At 44.6% G+C, this 24,618-nt stretch overlaps 1 protein-coding gene across 3 annotated transcripts; it reads left to right on the top strand.

Annotated features, from left to right (window-relative positions):
- Positions 1-543: 543 nt before the first annotated feature.
- On the top strand, positions 544-23,172 carry WDR86 (WD repeat domain 86). 3 transcript variants are annotated; one of them, XM_082294068.1, is made up of 8 exons: positions 657-798; positions 1,198-1,482; positions 4,201-4,342; positions 5,788-6,027; positions 6,112-6,220; positions 15,043-15,178; positions 20,016-20,119; positions 22,039-23,172. In XM_082294068.1, the coding sequence occupies exons 2-8, from the start codon at positions 1,320-1,322 to the stop codon at positions 22,255-22,257; spliced, it is 1,113 nt and encodes a 370-aa protein (XP_082150194.1). In that variant the 5' UTR covers positions 657-798; positions 1,198-1,319; the 3' UTR covers positions 22,258-23,172. The 3 variants fall into 3 exon arrangements, with proteins under 3 accessions (XP_082150193.1, XP_082150194.1, XP_082150192.1); XM_082294067.1 differs by lacking the exon at positions 657-798 and adding an exon at positions 544-572 and having other exon boundaries at positions 5,788-6,220; XM_082294066.1 differs by having other exon boundaries at positions 5,788-6,220.
- The last annotated feature ends 1,446 nt before the right edge of the window (positions 23,173-24,618 follow it).

Raw genomic sequence — 24,618 nt, 5'->3', positions numbered from 1 at the left:
GCCGTGACCATGGGGTGCAGGGGCTGGATGGGCAAGGGCAATTAATTCCATTAATAAGCTCCTGACGCGAAACGTGGCAGGAGCTCGCCCAGGGAGAGGGGCGAGAGGAGGAACAAAAGGCGATGGCTTCCCTCAACGCAGCTCCCAGCACAAGCCTCAGCGTCCCCACGGGAGTCACAGGAGAAGCCAGGGAGGAAAGGCCGCTGCCGGCCGGGACACCGCGGCGGGGCCGGGCGTCCTGAGGGGCGAACGTGCCGCAGGAAGCGCTGCCTCCCCCGGGACAAGCCCAGGGGCTCCGCCGGGGATGCAGGGGTGCTGTCGGGCTGCTCCGGCTGCAGCGCGATTGTTAACGGGACCTCAGCCGGGAGAGACCCTCCCGCCCCTGCGCAGCCCCCGCCCCGCCGGGAGACTGAGCTGCGGCAGGGGCGGCTGCAGCCCCGGGAAGGGGAGTCGCTGCGGGGCGAGGCCGTCCCGGAGGGGCAGCGCTGCCGGGCACCTCCGGAGCGGAGGACGAGGCGCGGGCGGGGCGAGGCGGCCGCCGAGGGGGGAAGCAGCTCTAACGTGGAGCGGGGGTAATGGAGGCAGGGCCGGGGCGGGGGGTGAAGGCACGCCCCGGGGTGGGCTGAGGGGGCACGGCGGGCGCCTTTCCCGTCTCCCCGCGGGGCGGAGGCGGCGGCGGCGGTGGGGGGGAGGACCCTGTGGTCGGCCCGGCGGTGGCTCCGGTGCCCCGGCGGGAGCAGGTTGCCCCAGCCCGGGGGGCGAGTGCGGGATCGCTCCGCCGGAGCCGTGCCGGGGACGGTAAGTGCCGAGATGCCGGCGGCCGTGTGGAAGGGATGGCGGTAGCCCGAGGCGTTGGGGCCGCCTGAGCCCGGGCTCCCATCTCGGAGGCGTTGCCTCCTCGGCGTGCCCCAAGTCAGCCCTAAGATTGCTTTAAGAAGCAGAAGCTTCGGCGAGGGCACCAGGTAGCGGTACCGCCGCTCGGGCTGAGTCCCCGCAAGGGGCTGAACGTGCCCCGGTGCCCATGGAAAGGGCAGCCCGGGCAGCGCGTGCGCCCGTCTGCCGCCGTGGGGCTTCGGATCCTGCGGGGAAACAGGCGCTCAATAGCTTCGGCTCATCCTGGCTGAGGAAACGATGCATCCAGGGAGAGATGAAATGATTTAACGCGCCCTCCCGTTCCCCCTTTGTGTCCCTGTGCAGGAGCCTGGACTGCTGTGCTGATGTTTCGGAGTTGAGGTAATGGCAGAAGTCTGTCTGTGGGGCACGGCCGGAGGTCCCGACCACGGTCTGGGGGCTGCAGAGCGCCCGTGATCTGCGCCGGGATGGGGAACAGCGGCTCGGCCGTGAAGGTCTGCACGGATCACCAAGGGGGCATCAACTGGCTGAGCCTGAGCCCCGACGGGCAGCGGCTGCTCACGGGCAGCGAGGACGGCACCGCGCGGCTCTGGAGCACCGCCGACAGCCAGTGCCACGGACACTTCCAAGGTACGGCAGCGGCTTTTCGCCTGGGGTTTGGGTCTGAAGCATGGCACAGGCCACACAGCATGTTCTGGTCTCTTTCAGTCCCTGCCGGGCAGCCAAAATCCTGCTTGTTTTGGTGTTTATTATAGCAACGTTAAGCAGGAGCTTTTTCAACCCAAAACAGGTTACCAGCACTACTGAATGCACGGATCCTTTTATCTCAGGGTGTGCGAAATTGTTTAACTTATGTTAATTTCTAGAAGCCCTGTTTTACACTGGGAAACAATACTGACTTACTTTTTGTTATTCTCTTCCCCCCTCCCCCCCCCCCCCCTTTTTTTTTTTTCCGGTCCTTTTAATCATCTCATTTCCAGGTGGTCTTTATTTAGAACCTCTTGACCCAGAGGTCTGGAAAGGAACCTTGCTAAAATAGGTTACTTTTGTTTTCCCTCCTCATTTGACACACAGCAATGTTAATTGCTGGGCCTTTTCAGTTTCAATTCATTTTGCATCTTAAACAAAATTTATTATCCTTAGACTAGCATAATAGTAATTGAAAAGAAAAAAAAATTCTGTAGACAGAGCGGTCATGCAAACATCTAGATATGGGATAAAGATGTTTGTGTTCCCACTCATGTTCTTTTCATACAGAAAAAATAAAGCTGTTAAATTTGGAATTTCTAATGTTTTTTTCTTCCAAAGAAGAAATCACATTGCTGTGATTTCCTTGTTGTTTGCTTGCTTGCTTGTTTTTCACTATGGAGTATTGTCTTTTTTCCCCACATCCTGCCATGGTTCTAGCTTCTGGAAAACTCGCTGCATTTGCTTTAGGTTTAGAAATCCTTTTAAACCACTAATTAACTTCTAACTAGAAAGAGCAATGTATTGGATAGCATTCATTATTATGGAATCTGCCAGTAGTGCCAGTGTTTAGGGTAAACTCTGAAGAAGGTTGGCTGGGTGGTTTGTTAACTGTCAGTCGAATCAGATAATTGTATGTATTTTATATTTTTGCACACACAGAGTTGTCGTGTCAATTTTAATTTTTACAAGCTATAATTACTGATAAACCTGTATCTCTAGTGCAGTTTCAAGCTCTACCACAGCACAACCAGTAGACTTGTGTGGTGGCTGCTTTTGGCCAGACCAGCACCAGACCTTGTCTGCCACAGGGGGTTTTGGCATCCTGTGTGTGGGTCGGGTATGACTGATGGTTAAAATCTGGCTGGCAGACTTTGGTGCAGTAACCAAGGTGCTATTTTCATCTCAGAGCTGGATTACAAGATGCTGTAAGAAAAATCCCAGTGATTTCAACCTGATCCATTCAGGCTGCTTTGCAGAAAGTTTCACAAATATGCGAGAATGAGTGTAGTTTTGCTTATAGCCCTGATGATCGGTTTAATTTTTGGCATCTGATGAATTTTCTTTAGACGAAACAAGCCATATGTTTGTAGTGTGGATACTGGTTTGCTTTTGAACTACAACAAGGCTTTTGAACTATAGAAGTTGTAATGAAATCTGTTTTTTGTAGTCAGTGAAACTGTTTTACTGGGCAGTCTTCTTTCCCTCCGTTTTTTTACCATCTCTTTATTTTACAACATTCTGTTTTTCTAATACCTTTGTCCATCTGTCTCTCTTTGATCACATTTGCCCTTCTTAATTTTCTTTTCTCAAAGGATAGTATTTAAGTCACAGTAGGGCCCACCAACTTCAACCATAACTGTCGCTCTTGTAATAGTGACTTAAGAGGAAACTGTTCTGCTCCTGAAAGCTTACAGTCTAAATGTTAAAACACAAGGGTTCAAGGTAATAGTAGTCCAATGATTAGATAGGTGACAGCAATTTCACACAAGAGGTCTTGGATGAAGCTGGGACTTGAATCCTAAGGTGATTTTTAAATGTGGTGCATTTATTGTTACAATAGAAAAATGACATATCTTGCTAAGCAACACCAAAAGCTTGAGGTGGTAATATTGCTTCCTCTTCTCTGGCATTGCCTTGTTTGTCAGTGGGATGTTTTTAGACCAGTGGTTGTGTCTGTTTTTATTGTAACTGTAGAATCTCTGTATACTCTGAATACTGTATAAACAATTGTGCTCTTGGTTTTTCTTTCTGTGTAATTTTCTTGAAGGTATAGTGATATTTAGAAAATTCTGGTGTTTATTCATGTTATTAGTCATGGTGGGGGAAAAAATTGGCTGACTATTTACCTGATATGTTTTTTTGTTTGCTTTTCATTCTGCCTGGACAATGAAATTAAACTTGCTGGTAAGTCTCAGGTCATTTTTTCAGAGTTTCATGCTTTGGTTTATGACTGTTTGTGTCCTGACAATAAATGGGCTGGGATGAAATGCAGCCTTTTTCTCCCTGGTTTCAGAAGAAGGAAGAAAAAGCATTTTTTAATTTAAAAAAATAAGCTAGTTTTCTACTGGTTTCAAACTTAATTGGTCTGAGTTTTATTATATTGATATTCGTTTAGTTCATTGCATTTTTATAATACTGTTTGATTTACCTGATTGGTGAAACAGTACTGTTTTACTCTTTCACTTAATCCTGATACTAGTGAATTTTTCTGCTGTGACTTGAAATGGTTGTGCTTTACACAAATCCTTAAATGTGAAGAGCACAGTGGTGCATTTAAAACTGGAGTTTTGGTCCATTAGTGTGTATTTTTCTTTTGGTTAAGGTGAAGAGCTGGACTAGTCTACATGCACAGTGACTGATTTCCTTTGTTATTCCTAGGACATGAAAGTTACATCACCTTTTGCCACTTGGAGAACGAGGCTGCCTTCACGTGCAGTGCTGACCACACCATTCGGAAGTGGGACGTAGTGACCGGGCAGTGCTTGGCCATTTACCGAGGCCACACATCAATTGTCAACAGGTGGGGTTCTCCCCTCATGTTTCTGTCATCTGTTATCACACATTTTATCATTTCACTGCAGTTCCCCATTACTGCACTCATAAAAGGGGCTGTGGAAACCCCAGAGTTCATGTTCTGTGCTGCAGTGATTAGTTTTTCTAGCAACACTGCTGACACAGATAGGAGAGAAATGAAAGGCACACAGCAGGGGAATGGAATCCAGGTCTAGGAAAGAAATTCCAGAAGAAATTATCCAATTGATAACAGATGCTTCTGATAAATAGGTTTAAAAACATTGTGGCAAGCTTTTGTGTCAGCAAGAGGGATAAAGTCAGGATTTTTCTGTAATTATTATTTCTGTTTGGGCAAATGAAGTAATAATAAACTTACTGTGTGTGGCTTACTGGCCTGTCCATCTGAAGTGCGTATTAATAGTTGGACTGGATTTAATTAATGACAAATAGAGCAGTCAAAGATTGGTATTTTTTTAACATTTCTTTTCTTGTGGGCATGTGGGCTTTTTAGTTCCTTTCTAAACTCAAAACACATATGATATGTAGCGAGATTCTGTAAATAGTTAGGAAGGCTGGCTCTGTGTTTTGGCACTGGCCTGATTTTTGCTTGAATCAGCAAATGGGAAATGTGTTCCCCATTCATATGATTTTGTTGCCTGTTTGAAAGGTTCCAGAGGACCAAGCTCAGCTGACAAAGAAGGCAAGTTATGGATGTTCTCTTATCTCTGTTTTGGAAAGATGAACTGTAGAGATTTTTCTGTTATTGTATGTTTGTGCAGCTACAACTCATTATTTTGAAGGCCCAGGAAGCTGAATTCCTGAGCTGTAAACTCTGGTTTGCTCTTCAGTTATGTAATAAGTGGGGTGCTCTTGCTTTACCTTTTTTGAGATCCCGAAATAAGTGAAATGAGGTGTATTTTTTTTTCTTGCAGTCTCCTTACTTGATGATGGAAAGATGGCTATTTTCACACTGTCAGTTATAGTTCAGATTCCTGGAATGTTGTTTTGCTGCTGTGTTGTTGTTATTGTTCTAAGTTATTGTCATAGGTCTGTTTTTAAATAATTTTTTATAAAGAAGTATAAATGAATAATTACCAAAAATTAATTAATTAAATAAAAACCCAACAAACCCAAACCAAACAGCACAACAAACTTCTAGGTATTATATATAACTTAAGAAAGTTCATAATCCCAGATGGAAGGGATTTTAGCAAAACAAAATGCTCAAATTTACAGTGCTATAGTGTGAAAATATCTGCATCAGTGTACCTGAATGAGGGATCTCAATTTTAAAAGTAGAAACAGGGAAGTGTTTGATTTTTAAAAATGCCAAAGATGTTATGTTCATGCTGCTGTTTCATACTTTGGGGTACTTGGCACTGAAATTGGGACAAAAGATGGTTATGTAAAAAGATCAATACTGTTCATACACACAATCTTTATTTTTTGCAGAATCCTGGTTGCCAAGGACTATCTCTTCAGTGGCTCCTATGACAGGACAGCCCGCTGCTGGAGTGTGGACAAAGAGAAACAAATCCAGGAGTTCCGGGGCCATCGGAACTGTGTCCTGACTCTAGCTCACTATTCCTCCAGGGATGTGCTGGAAGAAGAGGAGGAGGAAGAGGAGGAGGAGGAGAAAGTGAGCAGGGACCTGCTGGTGACAGGGAGCACGGACTGCACTGTGAAGGTCTGGTGGGTGTCCAGCGGGCGCTGCTACCAGACCCTGCTGGGACACACTGGGGCCGTCTTATGCCTTATACTTGATGCACCAAACAGGGAGCTGTTCTCTGGCAGCACGGATTACACCATCAGGACCTGGAATATTGTCACTGGAGAGCAGCTGAAAGTCTTCAAAGAGCACCAAGGATCAGTAATTTGCCTAGAGGTAAGGGCAGAGGTTTCCTTGAGAGCCTTTGGGTGTCTATGTCTTAACTCATGTGGGTCTCAGGTGTCTTTTCATTCATAAAGAAGCTCTTCTGAGACATGTTATAAATGGTGAGCTTAAATATTCATGTAGTAACAAAAGAATAGTGCTCTCTGGTCTTGAGGCAAACCCTCTTTCTCTAAAACACCTTCTGATCTCCTCTTAGCTTCTAGTGGTTGCCCTGGTCTAACTTCTAGCTCAATATCTATATAAATCCCACTAGGTTGTGGAACTCATGAGTAGGTGTGCTGAGAGCACTGTTCATCTGAGTGGGATTGTGTAATCAGGCTCACCATCACCAGACTTTGAAGATAATAACCTGAGCAAGTAAACAGGGACAGGGTCAGGTAACTTAAAAAGGGGAAGGGAAAAACACTCAGAGTAAACCAGATAACTTCAAAAAACCCAACCCAAAGCCCAACCCAAAACTGTGGGCAAAAGGTAATAGGAAAACATAAAGCTGAAAGAAATCCTACATTAAAGACCACACAGACATGATTTGAGAGAAGAAAGGGAGAAACAGATGGCCAAGACAAGAAAACGGGCAAGGAAAATGGAAAAGAAAAGCAGCGCATGGGGGAGAGAAATCAGGAAATGATGGAGGAGAGAGGGGAAAAAATGTAATGTGATCTGAAAAACTATACTCTGTTTTTCTGTTTGCAGTATTTTTCTGTTGAATACTGCCAGGTTTGTTAATGTTGCAGGGAAGGGGAGGAGTTCAGGCAGATGAAGCGAGAGGGAAACTATCGCACAAGCACTTATCCTGTACACTCATTATCCACCAGAAAATGCTAATAGTGTATTTAAAGAGAGTACCTGATGGTCTGTAACTCAGTTTCAGGTCAGCATAAATGTTTATACATGTATGTGTCTGACTGAAGTTAATGACAGTAGTTTTTCTCGCTGCTCTCCCTGTTTGTGTTTGCTGTCCATAAATGTTTTTCCCTTACAGAGGCTGCAGGATGTATCTTTAACAGCTCTTTAGTAAAAGTTGCCTTTGTTTCTAAATAAGGTAGTTACAGCTGACACTAGCGGACTAAAAACATAGCAGTACTGAAGGAATTCTGTTTTCCTTCAGTTTTAGAAAGGAAAAAAAAACAAGCCCCCACTAAATCGTATTGCCCTGGAGTGATGTTTGTCTTGCTTGGATAAATTCTCAGTGTTAAACCTTATTTTTATGATACTGTAGTAATGTACTCTGAGGATGCTGAAGTAAATCTGTTGTTGTCCTTAGTGTCACGCTATGTTTTGTTGTTTAATTGTAACCCTTCTCCAAGGCACAGATTGTCAGCAACAGAGGTTGCTTTAATTTAATTGGGTTCTTGCTAAAATTGTTACACAAAACTGGCTTGACCTCTCCCAGAAGCCTGGGAAATTCAATTACGCCCTTTGAATGCTCAGGAATGAGCAATGCTTGTGAGCACAGTTAAACAATGGCTTTAAACAAACAGAACTTCTTGTACGGGAGAAGAAAAGCAAAACCAATACATCTATTTGGAAAACCTGAACAATTCAGAGTACACAAGACTGCTGCTGCTGCCAAGACTGTGTTGGCAACAGCCCTGGCCAAATCTTCTTGATATGGTAGCCCCTCACTTCTCTCATCACCAGTTAATGTGTGGGGCTGGGAGGGTCCAGCTGAGGTACAAACAGCCCCCACAGAGAGCATTTAGTGTTCAGGCCTCTCAAACTTATCCCAGCTTAAGCAGTCACTGCTGTTGAATAGCTTTGGGCTGTCGATCTTTCCTAATTCCTCTCTCTGCTTTTCTGGGTTCAACACTATCCCTTCTGTTCCACTTGGCTGCCACTCAGCACAGCCCACATGGTATTTTCATTCTTTTAGAAAGGGGTCAATCACCAGAATCCATACAAAGATGTTTCAACAGAAAGGAAACTTCCTGAATAGAGGTGGTTTTTTTATTACTATTTTTGTTTTGTTCTCAAAATGTGCTGGGGGCCTTTTTTGCCTCAGGCTTCCTGGTGACAGTGTTGCAATCTGTGGCAGTGAGTTGGAATGGTATTTTTTAGACCCTGGGTCAGGAGGACTCAGGTAGTTGTGATTTGCTTACAGTAGCCAGCAGTTTTAATTGATGACAGTAATTTGTTTTCTTCAGTGCAGCAGTGAGCTGCTAATTACATCCGATTTTCACTCTCCTGTCCTGGAGGAGCTGAGTTGGTACTAGGAATTGAAGGCAGTTACCTGTTCTCTGGGTGGTACAATGCTTGTGTGGGGAGAAAAAAAGGAAAAGAAAAATAGAGACTTCTTTTGGTTTTATTTATTCAAATAAAGATCCCTAAGGGAGGGTGACCTTTCAAAAAGTTTGAGAAATACTCAGTGTGATTCCTCATCCTGGACACAGATCAGGAAAAATTTGGATATTGAGACCATATTTTCCCCAACTTTAAAAAGCTGTTATTAACAGGAATGCCCCGGGATGTTCTGAACTTCTGCAAATTAGGTCTGGCCTGTTCCAGTCATCTCCCATTACTTTCCAGTAAACACCAATAGTGTTGCTGTAGCAGTGAATGGAAATTCCTGGAGCTTCTTGAAGGAGTTTTCTGGGTAGATAGCCATAAAGCACACCCATGTTTTCCACGCTGCTTCCTGCAGTGCTGGTGTGTGGAAAGCCGGGGAGTGATGCTACAGACACGTTCAGATTTTCAATGTTCCCCAGTTGCTTGAAGATCCTTGAAGGTGTTGTTGCCAGGTAGTGTAAGTAGAGGAGCCTGGAAACAACTCTTACCTAGCATGGCAGAACAGAAAGTGTTGGTGAGCTTTGGTCTTTCCCTTGTCCCCTGTCCTTGGTGGTTCTGGACAAGGGAGAGATGAGGGTGAGCTGTTCATATTCCCCAGGCTTGTCCTGCTGTCCAGGAGTCAGTCTGGTGAAGGTGATCAGCTGAACCCACTGTGTGTGCTCTGCTGCCAAAGGAGTTCTGCAGCTTGTGATAATACCACTTTTCTCTTCCTTCCACCATTTAAATTGCACAGAGAGAGGTTCTGCTGGGAGGCTTTCTGTCTGCAGTGGGAACTGGGTCCATGTTAGGTGCTTTGGCAGCATTGATTACATGACTTTCCCAGTCAGGCAAGGTAACTCACAGTGGAGCAGCCAGAACTCTTCACTCTCCTTCTCCTGTGGTGTGTTGATAGCTTGGCAGACAAAGTACAGCAGCTGTTTTGGGAGCTCCCTCTTCGTATAAGAGCCAATAATGAGATTTTATAGGAAGTGATGGGAAAAAGCAAGGGTGGGCTGAGTGTAATCACATAGCTCATGCTCATTCTTCCACTTAAAAATTTCAGGCCTGGCTAAAGACCAATATTTGCAATTAAAATCAAACATGCATTTTCTTTAATGTGACTGCCTGCAATAGGCTGAATAACCCTGATTTAAATATTTACTTGTGTATGTTTTTCTAAATGTCTCTCCTAAGAAGCTTTGCAAACTGTTAACAAGGATTGCTTTGTCCTTGGTGATTGTTCTGCCTCCAAGTATTTATCAAAATTGTGCTGCCCAAAGCTGGCAGAGAGAAATGATCCAGCTTGGAATTTAGCTTGGATCCTACAGCAAACATTCTTGCAAGAAAACTCCCTTTTGAAGAACATGAACATGAGTGGGCAAAGACTTGCTTCTGGTTTTCCTGCAAAAGATCCTTTGTTTGGACCATTCCCTTCAGTTGCCTTTTAAAGCTGACTAGAAGAAAAGAATGCTTTGAACAAAGCCACTGCCTGAACTCTGTTTATGTACTTAACTGTTGTGATCATGTGGGGGACAGAAATGTTTTCTTGCCACACCAGTTGAATTAAGTGCACGGATTTTTTCATAATTTGTGTTTGTATTTGTTGCATCAGAGGATGAAGATGTGAATGAGAGGAATGTGAAGGTGTACAACACCTCTAAGAATGAAACATGTTTCTGGGCCATCACTTTGCACTGTGGTAAAAAAGTTGAAAAACATTCTCTTAACAGCCAGCCCAGAGAGCTCATTCTAGATGGATTCTCAGGAAAAAAAGCGCCAACAATTTCTTGACCACAGGGAGTTTGTTAGCTCGTTAAAATGGATGTGGTTTGAATGGGATCCTGAAACTCTTAACTCGGCCCAAGGCTTACATAGTTGTAACTTGAGATTGGTCCAGTTTGGTGATTTTGGACTTAGAAGTGGCTGTGAACAGAAGACCAAAATTCCAGATTGTAGGAACACTGACCCCCATGAGAAGAATAAGGTGGTGATGGGATACGTGGCTGCTGATGTGAACTCATCTTGGAGTTCATGGGAGCCAGTTTGAGTGCAGTGCCCCTCAGCAAAAGGATGTGTCCAAATCTCTTTGGAGAACCAATTGCCTCTCCTTGGCTGTTTAAAAATTGTTTCTTATAGCAAAGGTTAATTGGGAGGGCAAAGTCCATTCCTGTAAGGTTGAAATACCTGCTAAACAGCTCTTTTGCAGATATTTTTGGCATTCTTACAGGTAGAAATTGTCTTAAGCTGCTGCATTTATCCATTCAGCCAAGCTTGTGAAGCAACAGGGTTGTGATTGTCTTGAGAGACCAACCCTGGATGTGATAATTAGTTTTTTTATTAAAATTCTGGTGTGTTTGGGGGCTACAACCAAGCTTTTTCTTATTAATGAGACCTGTAACTACTGAAGTGTTTACAACTTGTCTTTTGCTACTGCTATTACTCTGCAACTCACAGGCAGTTCGACTGAACCTTTTCATGGAATGACATGGAGTTACATCTCCAGTGCTTTGGCCTGAGGGTTAAGACAAATTTGCTCCATTCACATGTCTCAGTGTTTCATCTGGTTCAAAGCCAAATCTCTCATAGCAATGAGAAAAATTAACAATCAAGAATTGCAAATATCAATGCAATGGTTTTTTTTCTGCTGTCTAGCTGAGGCTTTAGAACTGGACATCAAACTGTTGTCAGGTTTTTAATGTTTTTGAAGCTGTGTGGGTTTGAAATGTCCACTCAGCCCATTGGTATCTGAGCTGCAAATCTGTTCTGTGTTGTCCACTCTGCCACAGGTGTCCTTGCCTGGCCATGGTTTTCTGTGTCAAGAGCTTTGTTGGGCAGTTGGCCAAAGTGAACCAAGTGCTCAAAAGCCAGCCAAGGAAAATACAGGTTTGGAAATATCACCTCTTCTCTGGGCAGTCACAGACTGGAATATGTAACTGTGTCTACTAAATGTTTTTAAACCACAGAGTGTGAGGCCAGCTTGTAAGGTGCTTTGGCTGGGGGAACAGAAAGTGATGATGATTATTATTTTAAATACAGATTAAATGCAGATATCTGAAGTGTTGTAACTTAGGCTGGAGTTGTAAGCTAGACCTATCTTAAGTCAAGTGAAGGAGGAGTGATCTTGCCTAAATTGATCTGGCTACACCTGAGAAGGTTGTCCTTGTTGGGAAGGAGAAATAGCAAGTTTTAAGGCATGATCTGTTTCAGATGTGCCTCAGGATGAGAGAGAGGAATTGTCCTAGACCACAGTGACTGTATGGGGACTATCTTAGCTGTGGAAATCTGTACCAACTTGGATGAGATCATGCCTATCATGTCACTAAAGGCATATCTAATTTGCAACTTCAGCCTGAGCTGAGAGCTCTTGATGGCTTTCTCTACTGATAGCCATTTCATGCTGTTTTATAAAAATGCCATGGGAATGAGGGGCTGTGTGACAGTCAGAGCCTGCCCTGGATTTTGCTGTTGGGTCTGCTGCAGGCTCAGTCTGTGGCATCTGGTAGATTGTTTAACCTGTTAATATTTCCTTTTCCATGCAGGGCTGAGAATCCTTTGCTACTGTGCTCATCTGCTTAAATTGGTGAGGGGGAGGAAGGTGCACAGAAGTGTTTCATGGGGCAGCAGAAAGGCTTTGAATGTAATGGAAATGGTTGATGTGCTGACCATCTCACCAGCTCTCAGACATTGAAAAGCCAGCTATATCCAGGGCTGCAGCAAAACCAGTGTGGGCAGCAGGTCAAGGGAGGTGATTCTTCTTCTCTGTTCTGCTCTTGTGAGATCCCACCTGCAGTGTTGCATGCAGCTCTGGAGTCTTTAGCACAGGAGAGACATGGATTTGTTGGAGCATGTCCAGAGGATGTTGTGAAGATGCTGAAGAGAGATGGAGAACCTCTGCTATGGAGACAAGCACAGAGTTGGGGTTGTTCAGCCTGGAGACGAGACGAGAAGAGACGAGACGAGAAGAGACGAGACGAGAAGAGACGAGACGAGAAGAGAAGAGAAGGCTTGGAGAAGACCTTAAATCCCCTTCCAGTGGCTCCAAGAGAGCTGGAGAGGGACATTGGGCAAGGGCATGGAGTTATGGGACAAGGGGGAAAGGTTTTAAACTAAAAGAGGGTAGATTTAGATTAGATACTAGGAAGAAATTCTTTGCTGTGAGGGTGGGGAGGCCCTGGCACAGGTTGCCCAGAGAAGCTGTGGCTGCCCTGTCCCTGGAAGTGTTCAAGACCAGGTTGGATGGGGCTTGAAGCAGCCTGGTCTAGTGGGAGGTGTTCCTGCCCATAGCAGGGGTTTGGAATGAGATGATCTTTAAGGTCCTTTCCAACCCAAACCATTTTGTGATTCTAAGGCTCTTAAAATCCTGGTGCTATAAATTACCTGAGTAAGTCCACATAATTTAATACATTTTTATATCTAACAGATTAGCAAATCCAGGCAAGCTGCAGCTCTCTTGTTTCACTTTGGCATTGATACACCCACTTAAATGTAGAAGTGAAGCAGCCTAACCTAATGTACCATTAATGCAGAGTGGCATTTACCTGCAGGAGGTTATAATTTAGTGTTTTTCCTTGCTCAGTGGGTGGGTTGATGCTGCTAGCAAGATGTCTAAAAAAGAAATACAACACTTGGCCACGAACCACACAGCAGGATCTTGCCTCAGAGCATCCTCTTCCATTTAGCAGGTGCACATGACAATGCTCTTCATGCCCATTCAGGGAGAGACTGAAATTTAAAAGTCCTTCCTCAGGCTAACTTGTGGCTCTCGGTTTTGTTAGTGCCGCTGGCCACTCGCTCTCTCTCCTCATGGAGATGCCGTATTAATGCTGTTCCTAAAACAGCTTAAAAGTAATAGGAAGTGACATTTCAAAGTATTGCTGGCTTTTTACAGTGGTTTGTGCTTTACAAGCTCCTGGCATTCAGCTATGAAATCTCTCCCACAGGCCAGGTTCTGCTGGGAGGATGTGTGGCATGTCCTGCTCCAGCTGGGCTGGTGGGAGCTGTGGCCAGGGAGCCTCTTGGTCTGCCTGCACACATTTCTTGTGTGGGTTATCACCACCCCATCACTGTAATGCTTCGTATCTCAACCTTTTTTTTCATGTTGTAACACAGGGCAATGTTGTTTTGTACAAAGCTCACTTTTGATGCCTTTTGGGAATGGGGTCTTTCCCTTTTGGATTGGGAGTGGAGATGGAAGAGCATGAACAACATTCCAACCTTACAGATACAGCGTACGCAAAGAGTGGGGACCAAATCTAAGGTGGCAGAAGAACAAACTCTTGAAAGTGCCCTACAAGCAAGACCATGACAAGTTGGTTTGTCATTTGTTGGTTTCCTGGAGATACCAGAGAAGCATCAGGGGTTTGTGCACTGCTGGTCATTTGGACCTTCTGATGTGTGTGTTTGGGGGCAGACAAGGTACCATTCATTGCTCCATAGGCAAATTCCACTCCTTGGTGGGGGGGTCAGGATTCTCCCTCCTGTCTCTCCATCCCTGTGATGCAGAGGTTGCTGCAAGTCTGTAAAACTTACCTTGAGCTACAGCCAGGTGTTGCAGTGACTGGCTGCCTTCAGCAGGAGTTGGGCTCTACAGAGCAATGGCTGTGAAAACCTTCAGTTTGATTTCTTTACACAGACAGAGAATGCCAGATTTTTTTATGCACTGTGGAGTTTTTCCTTGCTGAGCTTCCAGGCTTGGTGTAGTTTGTTTACTGTGCACTGGCTGGTTTTTTAGTCTTGCACAGGTCAGTTATTTTCTCTCTGTCTCTGTTCCCCAACTGCAATCCTTCCTTTTGTCATTCCCTGTCCTGTCTGTATGGAACAAACCCCATCCTCCCCACCAGTGAGTTCTCACAATGGGCAGGATGACTGGTGCAATGAGGCACTGTTCTTCTTTGGGAAACACAGAGCAGAAGACAATCTGCTTGAAGATATTTTAAAAACCTGTGGCAGGATGGTTAATTATTTAATCATTCAATAACAGTCTGAAAAGACTTGTGGAAATGTAGATACAGAACAGTCTCACCAGTCATTCCAAATACTGACTTGTGCAGAGTGATAATAAACATAAGCCCTGGTTTATGGTGTGTAGGATTTTAATTTTAATTTACCTTTTTTTTTTTTGTTTTTTGTTACTCAGAATTGTTCTGAATTTTTTATTGTAACTAAAACTTACAGTCTGGTAAGAATTCTTGTCAAATATGCTTTGCAGAAACTGCACTGCTGGGGGTTTTTTGAGGCTTTAGTAATGAAACTGATTATGGAAGTAGGGTTAGCATTGTTAAGCTCCCTGGAATCCTGCTTGCTGGCATCAGCAGATGGGCTAAATTTTTATGTTCTCAAAGCTGGGAGTTGTTTTTAAGACCCAGAAGTCAGTGGGAGATGCGACTGTGAGGAACTCAAGGTTGGTTTGCTCACCACCCCTCTGTTTCAAGGTGCAGCTTGTTGCTCATTGTTGAGTTGGAAACTGACTTGGGATGAGTCCCTTCAGTGCAGCTCTCTCATGGAGGTGCCTGAGAGGCCATTGCTGATGTGTTTTTCTCTCCCCTCAGCTGGTGAATCGTCACCTGTACTCGGGGAGTGCGGACAGGACAGTGAAGTGCTGGTTTGTAGACACTGGGGAGCGGATCCAGACGTACAAGGCTCACAAACACAGCGTTAGCACTTTGAAATACCATGCTGGGATCTGTAAGTTGCCTTTCCTATGTTGTCCAGCCCCCTCCAGTCTCTTTTCAATGTTTGTCTTTGATTGAAGGTTGTTAATGGAGAATAATTTTGAATGCTTGTGAAGTTGTCACTTTTTTTCAACTCCAGTATGTTTACATTCAGTACCAAACTGCTGCACCACTCCATGTGGGAAGCTTAGACCTTCCCTCCATTTTCCACCCCCCTCTTCTCACAAATGAAGAGGCAGTTCTGTTGTTTTTGTTGCCAAGGGAAGTGGCTTAAATCCTGAGCTGTCTGGGGGTTGTTTGTGTAGCTGTGGTTTAACCTCACTAGTCTGGTGTCTGTCACCTGCTTCTGCTGTGTGCTAGGGACAGAAAGTGCTACTGCTGCTGGACACACAGCCCTGTGCCAGCCTCTGCTACCTTGTAGACTCTGTGTAACACCCTGTCCTAAACCAGAATCACACCTCAGATGCTCACTGCTCCTTTCTAACTGTTAGGCTTCCTGTTCAGGCTCTGACATTCTCCTAGACTCATTTTCCACAAGTTTTTTCCCATTACCTGTGCCCATTCATGGATTTGTTCCCCAAACCAACTTTCTCCAGTAGCCAAGCAGTGCTTGCCTTAGTAATGTTCAGGACTCAGCTCTCCCACTTTCACTGTTTACAGTGGTTTCTGTACATCAGTGTCTGTTGCTGACACAACAGTATGTTCTGACCATCAAACATCCCTCTTTAAATCCCTCTCTGTGCTGGCTTTCCTTCTACATGTCTGGGTTTGGGTTGCAAGACAGCACTTCTGTTTTTATCAGTGAACCTCTCTCTGTGTCATCCTGGTCTTAGCCTGCCTCTGGTGTTGGACCTGACGTGCCTTCACTTGCTTGCCAAGAAAGATCTTCCCTCCCTCTTCCCTCCCTCTTCCCTCCCTCTTCCCTCCCTCTTCCCTCCCTCTTCCCTCCCTCTTCCCTCCCTCTTCCCTCCCTCTTCCCTCCCTCTTCCCTCCCTCTTCCCTCCCTCTTCCCTCCCTCTTCCCTCCCTCTTCCCTCCCTCTTCCCTCCCTCTTCCCTCCCTCTTCCCTCCCTCTTCCCTCCCTCTTCCCTCCCTCTTCCCTCCCTCTTCCCTCCCTCTTCCCTCCCTCTTCCCTCCCTCTTCCCTCCCTCTTCCCTCCCTCTTCCCTCCCTCTTCCCTCCCTCTTCCCTCCCTCTTCCCTCCCTCTTCCCTCCCTCTTCCCTCCCTCTTCCCTCCCTCTTCCCTCCCTCTTCCCTCCCTCTTCCCTCCCTCTTCCCTCCCTCTTCCCTCCCTCTTCCCTCCCTCTTCCCTCCCTCTTCCCTCCCTCTTCCCTCCCTCTTCCCTCCCTCTTCCCTCCCTCTTCCCTCCTTTTCTTCTTTCCTACCCTGAAGGAGATGGCCATGGCTGTCTTAAATTAACCTAGGCATTCACAGTGCTTTCCTGATTTTGGTTTCTGCACTTCAGCTATGAAGTGAACACATCACACTAAATGAATGGTTGCTATCTGGGCCTTGATCTCTCTTTTGGCAGCTTCTCAGTGTGATGGTGATAAATGGCTGACAGATGCAAGATGGTGCACGTTAGCAGAGAGTTGTACCTGCACAGTTAGTGGCAGTTGTCTGGCACCATGCTTTCCTCACTACATTTATAAAGCAGTAACTGAATTGATTTCTTAATTATGTTTGGAAACTTAGCATGTAACCAAGCCCAGAGGTAGAATTTTAGTCAGGAAACCTTTTTTGGTCTTCCTTTCAGCATGAGTCCCACATCACTGCTTTTATTTGTAATTTATTTATTTGTAATTTATGGTTATTTCAGCTCTCCTCACCTACATGGAAGAACTACCCCATTCTCCCCTACCTGCAAGTAGTAATTTCTGCTGATTGCAGCTTCTGCAGATGGCTAGAAGGCTGAAATGGAAGGGGAAAGGGTCTGAACCTACACTGCACCTTGAAGTTATTATTGCTCCAAGATGCAGGCAGGTAGAGCAAGGGAAATGAAACCAGAAATTGTAAGCCAGGATGATCATTGGTAGACAAAATACCAATGATTTTGTGTGTTTGTGTGTTTGCCCCCTTTTAATTATAAAGACACAAACCCAAACATTGAATTTGTCAAGACTAGCCAAAGGTGAGCTAACTGTGCTAAGTTGATATTTGCCTGATCCTGTGAGGAACGTTCGTGTCGGGGTGGGAGATGGAGACTGTCTCCTTCAGTAATGAAACCTCCAGAGCTGCATTTCTTCAGTGTTGATCCTACTCTTCATGCAAGCAGTAGAGACTAGACCAGACTGTAAAGAAAAGAAAGTTTTAGCTCAAACAAAAGTTTCATTATCTGATGCCACCACCATCAGCTCTGCAGCTTTCCCTCTCTTCCCCCTCATTCTACCACCCTGTCCCTGCCATACACAGACATTATTTTTCCACAACACTCTTTTTTTGAATTAAAATAAAGACAATATTGCTGCATTTAGTCAGATCTGTGAAGAACATCCTGGTAGTGTGATAGAAGAGTTCACAGAGTTATTTAAGATCTCAATTTAAATCAAATGCAAAAATACTAAAAGTGTGAAACAGGGAGTATCGAATTGTTCCACTTGAAGGGTAGAAAAAGTGCTCTAGAAAAATATTAGGGATTTGTTTGAATGCACTATATGCATTTAAATTAATGAAAGAGGAAATTTCCCCTTAAAATTAATTTATATAGTATGATTGCTTGCATTATTGTGGTGCATCCATTACTTATTTCCACACTATCTAATAATTTTGTTAGAATTGGAATTATAAAGAGATGTTTACTGGATACCAGTGTTGGAACTAGTGTAGCTTAAAAGTCTGTCACTTCACCTGGGACGGATCAGAACTGTCTTTTAAAAATGTGGAGAAAACGCTTCAGTATAAATTATATTTGTTATGGTTTATGTCACATTTGCACCAGTGCATGAAAAAACATTTCAGCCAAGAAGTGGTAATTTTCTGTTAGAAGATCTTAATTCTTCTGCTTTCTCTCTGATCAGTGCCCAAAGGCTCATTGCCCCAACGAGTTTGTGGTCTAAATAAGAAAATAGAGTAGAAGAAAGATGAAAAATACATGTCTGTTTCCAAAATCACTTTATAGAGTACAGGGAGTCCAGACAGATGTGAAAACTAAGCATTAAATCCTCAAAATGTGTTTCCAGTGGCTTTTCCGCTTGTGTAATTAATAGCATGGGGAATATTACAGCTGGTTCTCAATCTAATTTATTTAATGATATGTTGATTATTTCTCTCTTGAAGTATGTGCACAGCTGTTAAAAATTTAATGTGGTTTATATTTTTTTCATGTTGCAAAAGTTCCAGGGGAATGTTTCAAAACTGTTCTCCCAAGGATCTATGAAAATTAAGTAAAAAATGAAAACTGATTTTATTTTGTTGTTGTTGTTTATTTCACAGGTGGTATATATAAGTATATATTTAAATGCTAAATCTGGGTTAGATCAACAGCTCTTCTTTGAAACTCAGACGTGCAGAGAGACTTCCTAAATCTAGAGTGACAGTTCAAAAGACATAAAGGATGTCTGTCAAAAGCAAAGTCCTGATAGCTGAAGTAAACTGGCAGCTTCATAGTGAAAACAGCTCTTAATTGGTTCCTACTCTCGGCATGTCTGTAACAGAATTAAGTGATTTCCATTCACTGGGAAAAAAATCAGTACCTGTTCCCTGCTTTACTTTGTTGTTACTCATTTGCAGAGTGGGACATGATGCTTTTTCAGGACTCTGTTGGAAATTGAATTATAGTGGCCCATATAAAGTGACATTGATTTTCCACATCCAGATGTTTCTTGGAGGTGCACCCATGAGGTGCCCAGCTCCCTGCTGTTTCATTTGAATTTAAAAAGCTTGTGGCAGTACATAGTCTGTTCTCCCATCTGTTATTGTAGTCCTGAATTTACTACCATGATAATTTTTTCACCCCTCTTTAGAGATTCAGTCCCTGACTTCTCCCAAAAGATAAGGAATCTATTGCCTTCAGGCACTCCAGTTTTGTAAAACTCTTTCCATGCTAGTGGCTTTTACAAAGACATGAAATGCAGGCACCAGTGAATATATTGCTTTTTGCAGCTCTGAAATATTTTTCTCTAGATAAACTTGAGGAGTTTGGGTTAACTGAAGGAAAGCGAGTGTTTATAAAGAGAGTTTGTAACCTTTAAAGCAGAAAAATGGGCTCCTTTTTGGGCATATTGCTAAGTACAAAATCCAAATATTAACATGGCCTTACAGTTTCTGGATGCACCAGTTGTGGCGATCTGATCTGAAGATCCTGAAGTGCTGAGAAATTTTTCTTTCAACATGTAAGGTACTCTAAGGAAACCTGATGAATAGCCAACATTCCTGGTCATGCTCAATTTAGTTACCCCAGCCCTGCCCCACTTGTAGCAGCAGAAGTGATGGAGTCACTGGAGTACTGAATGGAAAGCTGTAAATAACTCTGGCAAAACAAATGAAAGGTTGAGTGGAAATCCTTGAAACCAGACTTGAGATAAATTGCCTACTTAGAATTATTGAGGCACGTTTAGGCAGGGAGACATCTGTGGAAGTGAAGAGCAGAAATAGATACTTGAAGCATGTGTGGAGTGAAATGCTGGTGTGTGTAGGAACTTCAGTCTAAAGACAGTTCAGTGTTTTGAAAAATACAGCTGAAAGTAAGCATGCTGGGGTCAGCAGAATAAAAATGATCTGGTTTGACTGAGGAGAGAATCAAAATGATATGTCATGGTCCCTTGGGAGCTGGTTTTAGGTACATTTATGAACTTGTATGAACTGACCTCACGTGGCTGCTCACATCTGGCTGTGCTGTGTGGTTGTGTGTCAGTGTTCACAGGAAGTGGTGATGCCTGTGCAAGAGCTTTCAATTCCAGGAGCGGAGTCCTGCAGAAGATCTTCCGAGGACACAAGTTCATCATCAACTGTATCCAGGTCAGGAAGGGGCTTCATGGTGGGGTTTCTTCCTTTTGGTTGCTCCCTCATTTGTTTTGTGGGAACTGGTGTGGCTGACTGTTCTGTGTGTCTTGGATTGGATGTTGTTCTAGGATAAGACTTGAATATTCTGTATGTAGTTTTACAAAAGCTTGTTAATAATAATAAGTGAAACCACAGAATGAGTCCCCAGGGACAACCCCATGTCTGGGATCAGGGATTTTTCAGGTCAGGTTGGATAAGCAGCCACGAGAACTGAGACAGATGAACTGATGCTTTGTGAGGCATGGAATGGACTCCAGCCTCATGAGACCCTTTCCATTACAAGACACTAATGACAAGTGTTTGCAGTGCTCTAAGGGGAAAAGAAATTCCTGCCTTATGCAGGCAGAATAATTATAGCATCATCCCCCGAACCACCCTGGGGCATGGCATCCCTAAACAGTCTGAAGCAGCAGTGATATCTGACCCACATCCTGCCAGGCAAATGGAGGAGTCTCTGCTTCTGGCTAAAAACTGAAAGTTAATGTTTGCATATTGTCTAGGCTCAAGTGAGACTGGCATTTAATAGTTAAAACAGGAGGAATTAATAATCCTTGGTGGCCATGCAAAAACCATGGAATCTTAGAGGGGTTTGCATTGGAAGGGACCTCATTTCAACCCCCCTGCCACGGGCAGGGACACCTTCCACGAGACTATGTTGCTCAGTTCCCCTTCCAACCTGGCCTTGAACACTTCCAGAGATGAAGCAGCCACTCTTAAGAACCTGCAGCTCTCTGCATTGGGAACTCAGTATAAGCTGTGTGCAGAATGAAGATTTTCATTAACAGTGTGAGACGTTGGTAATTCTGGCAGGCTGACAGTCCAAAGAAAAAGAGAGGAGATAAAATTTCTTTTGGAGTTGATCCCAAGCACATAAAATTGTAAATATGGTTTTCTCATGTATATTCTTCTGACTTAGCAAGGGGCTGTATGATCTTAAACTTCGAACTCCCAGTACCGGGCAGTTGCTGTGTAGCAGGTGGGCACCTGGATGTGTTTGGGGAGTACCTGATAGAATCACCCTGGGCAGCCCCAAGAATAAACAAGACCAAAGCTTGGCTTTGTGTTCTTCTTTGTAACTTAATTTCCAGCTGTACAGGGGCAATAAAACCTGGGAAGAGAGAGCACTGAGAAGTGGCAATCTTAAGGTGATCTTAAGGAGAGCTGGATGAGGGGTGTGGTGCTTGTGGGGTGCTTCATGTAAGCCAGGGGGATGCTCACTGTCACAGCATGGGCAGGCTGGCACAGAGTACCCACGGCGGGGACAAGACTGATGCAGGAACAGGAAGATCATCAAGACTGATTTCTGGCTTCCAGGGCAGGATGAGGACAATTGGGAACATTACCAACAGCAGCAAATGGTTCATAAAGGAAATGAAACCACAGCAGTGAATCCAGGTTAAATTACTGCAGGCTTTGAAGAACAGTGGAGTTTGAAGGAGGAATTGTACTTCTAACTTACTGCAAAGGAGGAAGGGAAATGAGAAGGGAAGCATTGCAGAACCCCCTGCTGTCCACTGATGATGATTTTGGTGCCTACTTAAGCTCCACATCAAAACCAGCAGTCTGAAAACAGTGCAGAAATTCCCAGCCACAGCCTGCTCTGACACTGGGTTTAGTTCTCCATTGCTTTTCTAGAGGGTCTGGGTTATAAATAACTTGCTGTTTATGGCTCTGTGAAGTGGCTGAGAAATGAGTCCTGACTTGGTAATGTCTCATCCCACTTCAGCAGCTTTTGTGATAATTTATACTGACTCTTGCAATGAGCTCAGGCCTAAGTGTTGGGATCAAGCTGTGTTTGCTCTGACTTTTGACAGTTTGATTGTGCCAATTCCAAGCCGTATGGCTCGGTATTAAGTGTGACCCTGTTGTTCCAGATCCACAACGAGCTGCTCTACACAGCTTCCCATGATGGCACACTACGGATTTGGGACATCCGGGGAATATGCAAGAGAAATAAGCGACGCTTGAAGAAGGAGAGGTCTGTGCAGGGCAGGAGCTCCCAGAAGGGGAGTCTGTCTCGTCTCTTCAACAATAAAGTTGGCTGTATGGTACAGCAGGAGAATGGGGAGCACGAGGCTGTTGAACTGATGTGACTGCCCAGAGCAGGCTTTATGTCAGTGAGCAAAGCTGAACCTTTTGTTTTCTGCACCACTGTGTCCATGTAAACCAGAACTTGGAAAGAGATGGGAAGTGGCTTTGCCTGAACCTCTGTGTGAGGAGCCAGGATTCTCTGTGGCTGCCAAATGGACTCAGGTCAGATCCTGTGGCTGCAGATGACTCAGCTGAGCAGCTCTGGGCTTGGGAGGGGAGGCAGCTTGGTTCAGGTGAGCAATTAGGAACTTTCCTGATGGCTGCTGGTGTCAATTCCCTCAGGCACAGAGGTGTTTCATCTCTGGCTGCCCAGTGCCTAATGAGATGTTTTGCCATTGCTGTTGCCCGCTCCCATGACCCCTGTTCAGCCCAGTGTGGCAGTGAAACGTGTCCTGCAGTGAAAGATGGCCTTGAATTCCATCTTCAAGCTGACCTTTGGGTCAGGCATTGGCTGACAAGGCCAGCACAGGAGGGTTTGGCTCTGCAGCAGGAGTTTAAAGCAGACTAGACACCTCTCTGGGAAGCTGGGAGTAGTAGGACAGAAATTAATTTGTTTTTTTTTTTTTTTAACAAAACATAAGCCACAGAACAAGCTAAACCTCAGCCCTATTTGCTGACCTTGTGTTGTCTTTCCTCCTCCCAAAGCTGTGTCTTGCTAGGTTGCCAGTAGCATTGGATAAACAGTCAAGAGTTTTCCCAGTCTTTTTCCAGGTTCATCCTTCTCCGATAACCACTGAGCCATGAATTAACAAGGGTTCTTATATTTTTCTATTTGCAGATATCGCTCTTTGTAGAACCAGTACAAAAATATCTAACCACATGTTTTTATTTTTATGGCTTTATTTATTCTGTACTACAGCAAGATAAAACTGCTGTAATCCTTTTTTAGAATGGATTAATAAACATGTGGTATCTACAGACAACTGACTGTCTAGTTTTTATTTTTGTCTCATATGGGGGGGGGGGAGGGGGTGTGGCCTGGCTGCAGAAGCACAGCAGTTAAGAATGGATGGAATATGGGGAAAAAAACTCACATAGATTTTTGGAAACATTTCTTGCCTTCCCCTCTCTGCTGGGGTTGGAGTTGGATATGTGTGGAACTGTCCTGCCTCCCAGGAGGCACCAGAGTCCCAAAGCTCAGTTCCCCTATCAGGGGAAGGAGTCACCAGACACAAAAGCACAGACTTAAGGGAAAGCAGGGATGAGAGAGTGCTGAGCCCTTACTCAGTGCTGCCCTGGTGTCACCTGGCACACAAAGATGCCACTGTGTCACACTGTGTCAGTGGGCCAGGCCTATCACAGACCCTGCTCTCCTCTCCTCCTAAGCAGCTTGGGTAGTTCTTACCTGACAGGTTTCCACATCTAGTAGGAAACAGCATTTAAATTATGTGAAATGCCTACCAAGAACCTGATTTGGGAGGACATCTGCATTGTGCAGACTTAATTCCACTGTAAACCTCTCAGGCTGGTCACTGTATCTTAGTGACACGTTTCTGAGCTGGTGGTGGCTTGCCATGCAGCTGACTTTATTTTGCTTCTGAGGACAACACTAAACAGGAAGCCTTTAGGAGATGGACAGAGTTGCTCAGACCCCCTGGGCTGTATTTTCTGTTTAAAACTTCACATGCACTACCTGAGACACAAGAGCCAATCTGGGCATACAGCAGCTGCACATGCAATCAGCAGAGAGAGATCTCAAAGAGTGGAATTAATGAGTCATTACCACTTCTGCCTGTTGCTAAACATATCAGTGCCTCCAAATACATGGTCAAAATTAACTTACAGCTTTCAGCCAATGCCTCCTGCCCTGCTGATCACTTACAACTTCAATGGCAGAGTTACATCATTGATGAATGGCTGCTCTGACAAGCACTGCATGTTATGATGCTAATTTTAAATTCCCCAAGGACAAACCTTCCCTTCTGAAGTTGTCGCTGCCAGTTTGCTGTGCAAGCCACTTCAGAGGAGAACTGCTGCCTCTGCAGCCCAATGCTGCCTTCAGTGCATGCCCAGAGGCTGGCAGGCAATGCCAGCATGCCAGGAGGTTGGGGAAGGAAGGAGTAAATTTTTATGTTTCCACCTCCTTCTTGTTAAAACTACATCCATGACTTGCATGTTTTCAATTTGAAATTCTTTTCTCTATTCTGTTTTTGCTCTGCATTTTGTCCAGAGGTTCCTCAGTGCTGGCCTGTAAAGAAACACTGTATAATGGGTGCTGGAGCTGGCTTTCCCTCTGAAGCTCATAGTGCTGGCTTTGGCAATCCTTCAGCCTTCAGGGTAGAGATACAAAGCCACTCAATTTTTATAGCACTTGCCTTGATACAGAAGAATGAAATACAAATAATTCCTTAACAGTGTAATCA

This window comes from Coloeus monedula (genome assembly GCF_965178545.1).
Source record: "Coloeus monedula genome assembly, chromosome: 1".
NCBI lineage: Eukaryota > Metazoa > Chordata > Aves > Passeriformes > Corvidae > Coloeus > Coloeus monedula.
Note: the sequence above shows the minus strand (reverse complement) of the source record. Positions and strands in the feature narration are given on the sequence as shown.

Excerpts from the sequence above, each read along its gene's own strand:
- WDR86 (XM_082294067.1), top strand. The coding sequence starts at position 1,320 with ATGGGGAACAGCGGCTCGGCCGTGAAGGTCTGCACGGATCACCAAGGG. Across the intron at positions 1,483-4,200 it reads GTGCCACGGACACTTCCAAG|GACATGAAAGTTACATCACC; the intron begins GTACGGCAGCGG and ends TGTTATTCCTAG. Across the intron at positions 4,343-5,787 it reads CACACATCAATTGTCAACAG|AATCCTGGTTGCCAAGGACT; the intron begins GTGGGGTTCTCC and ends TATTTTTTGCAG.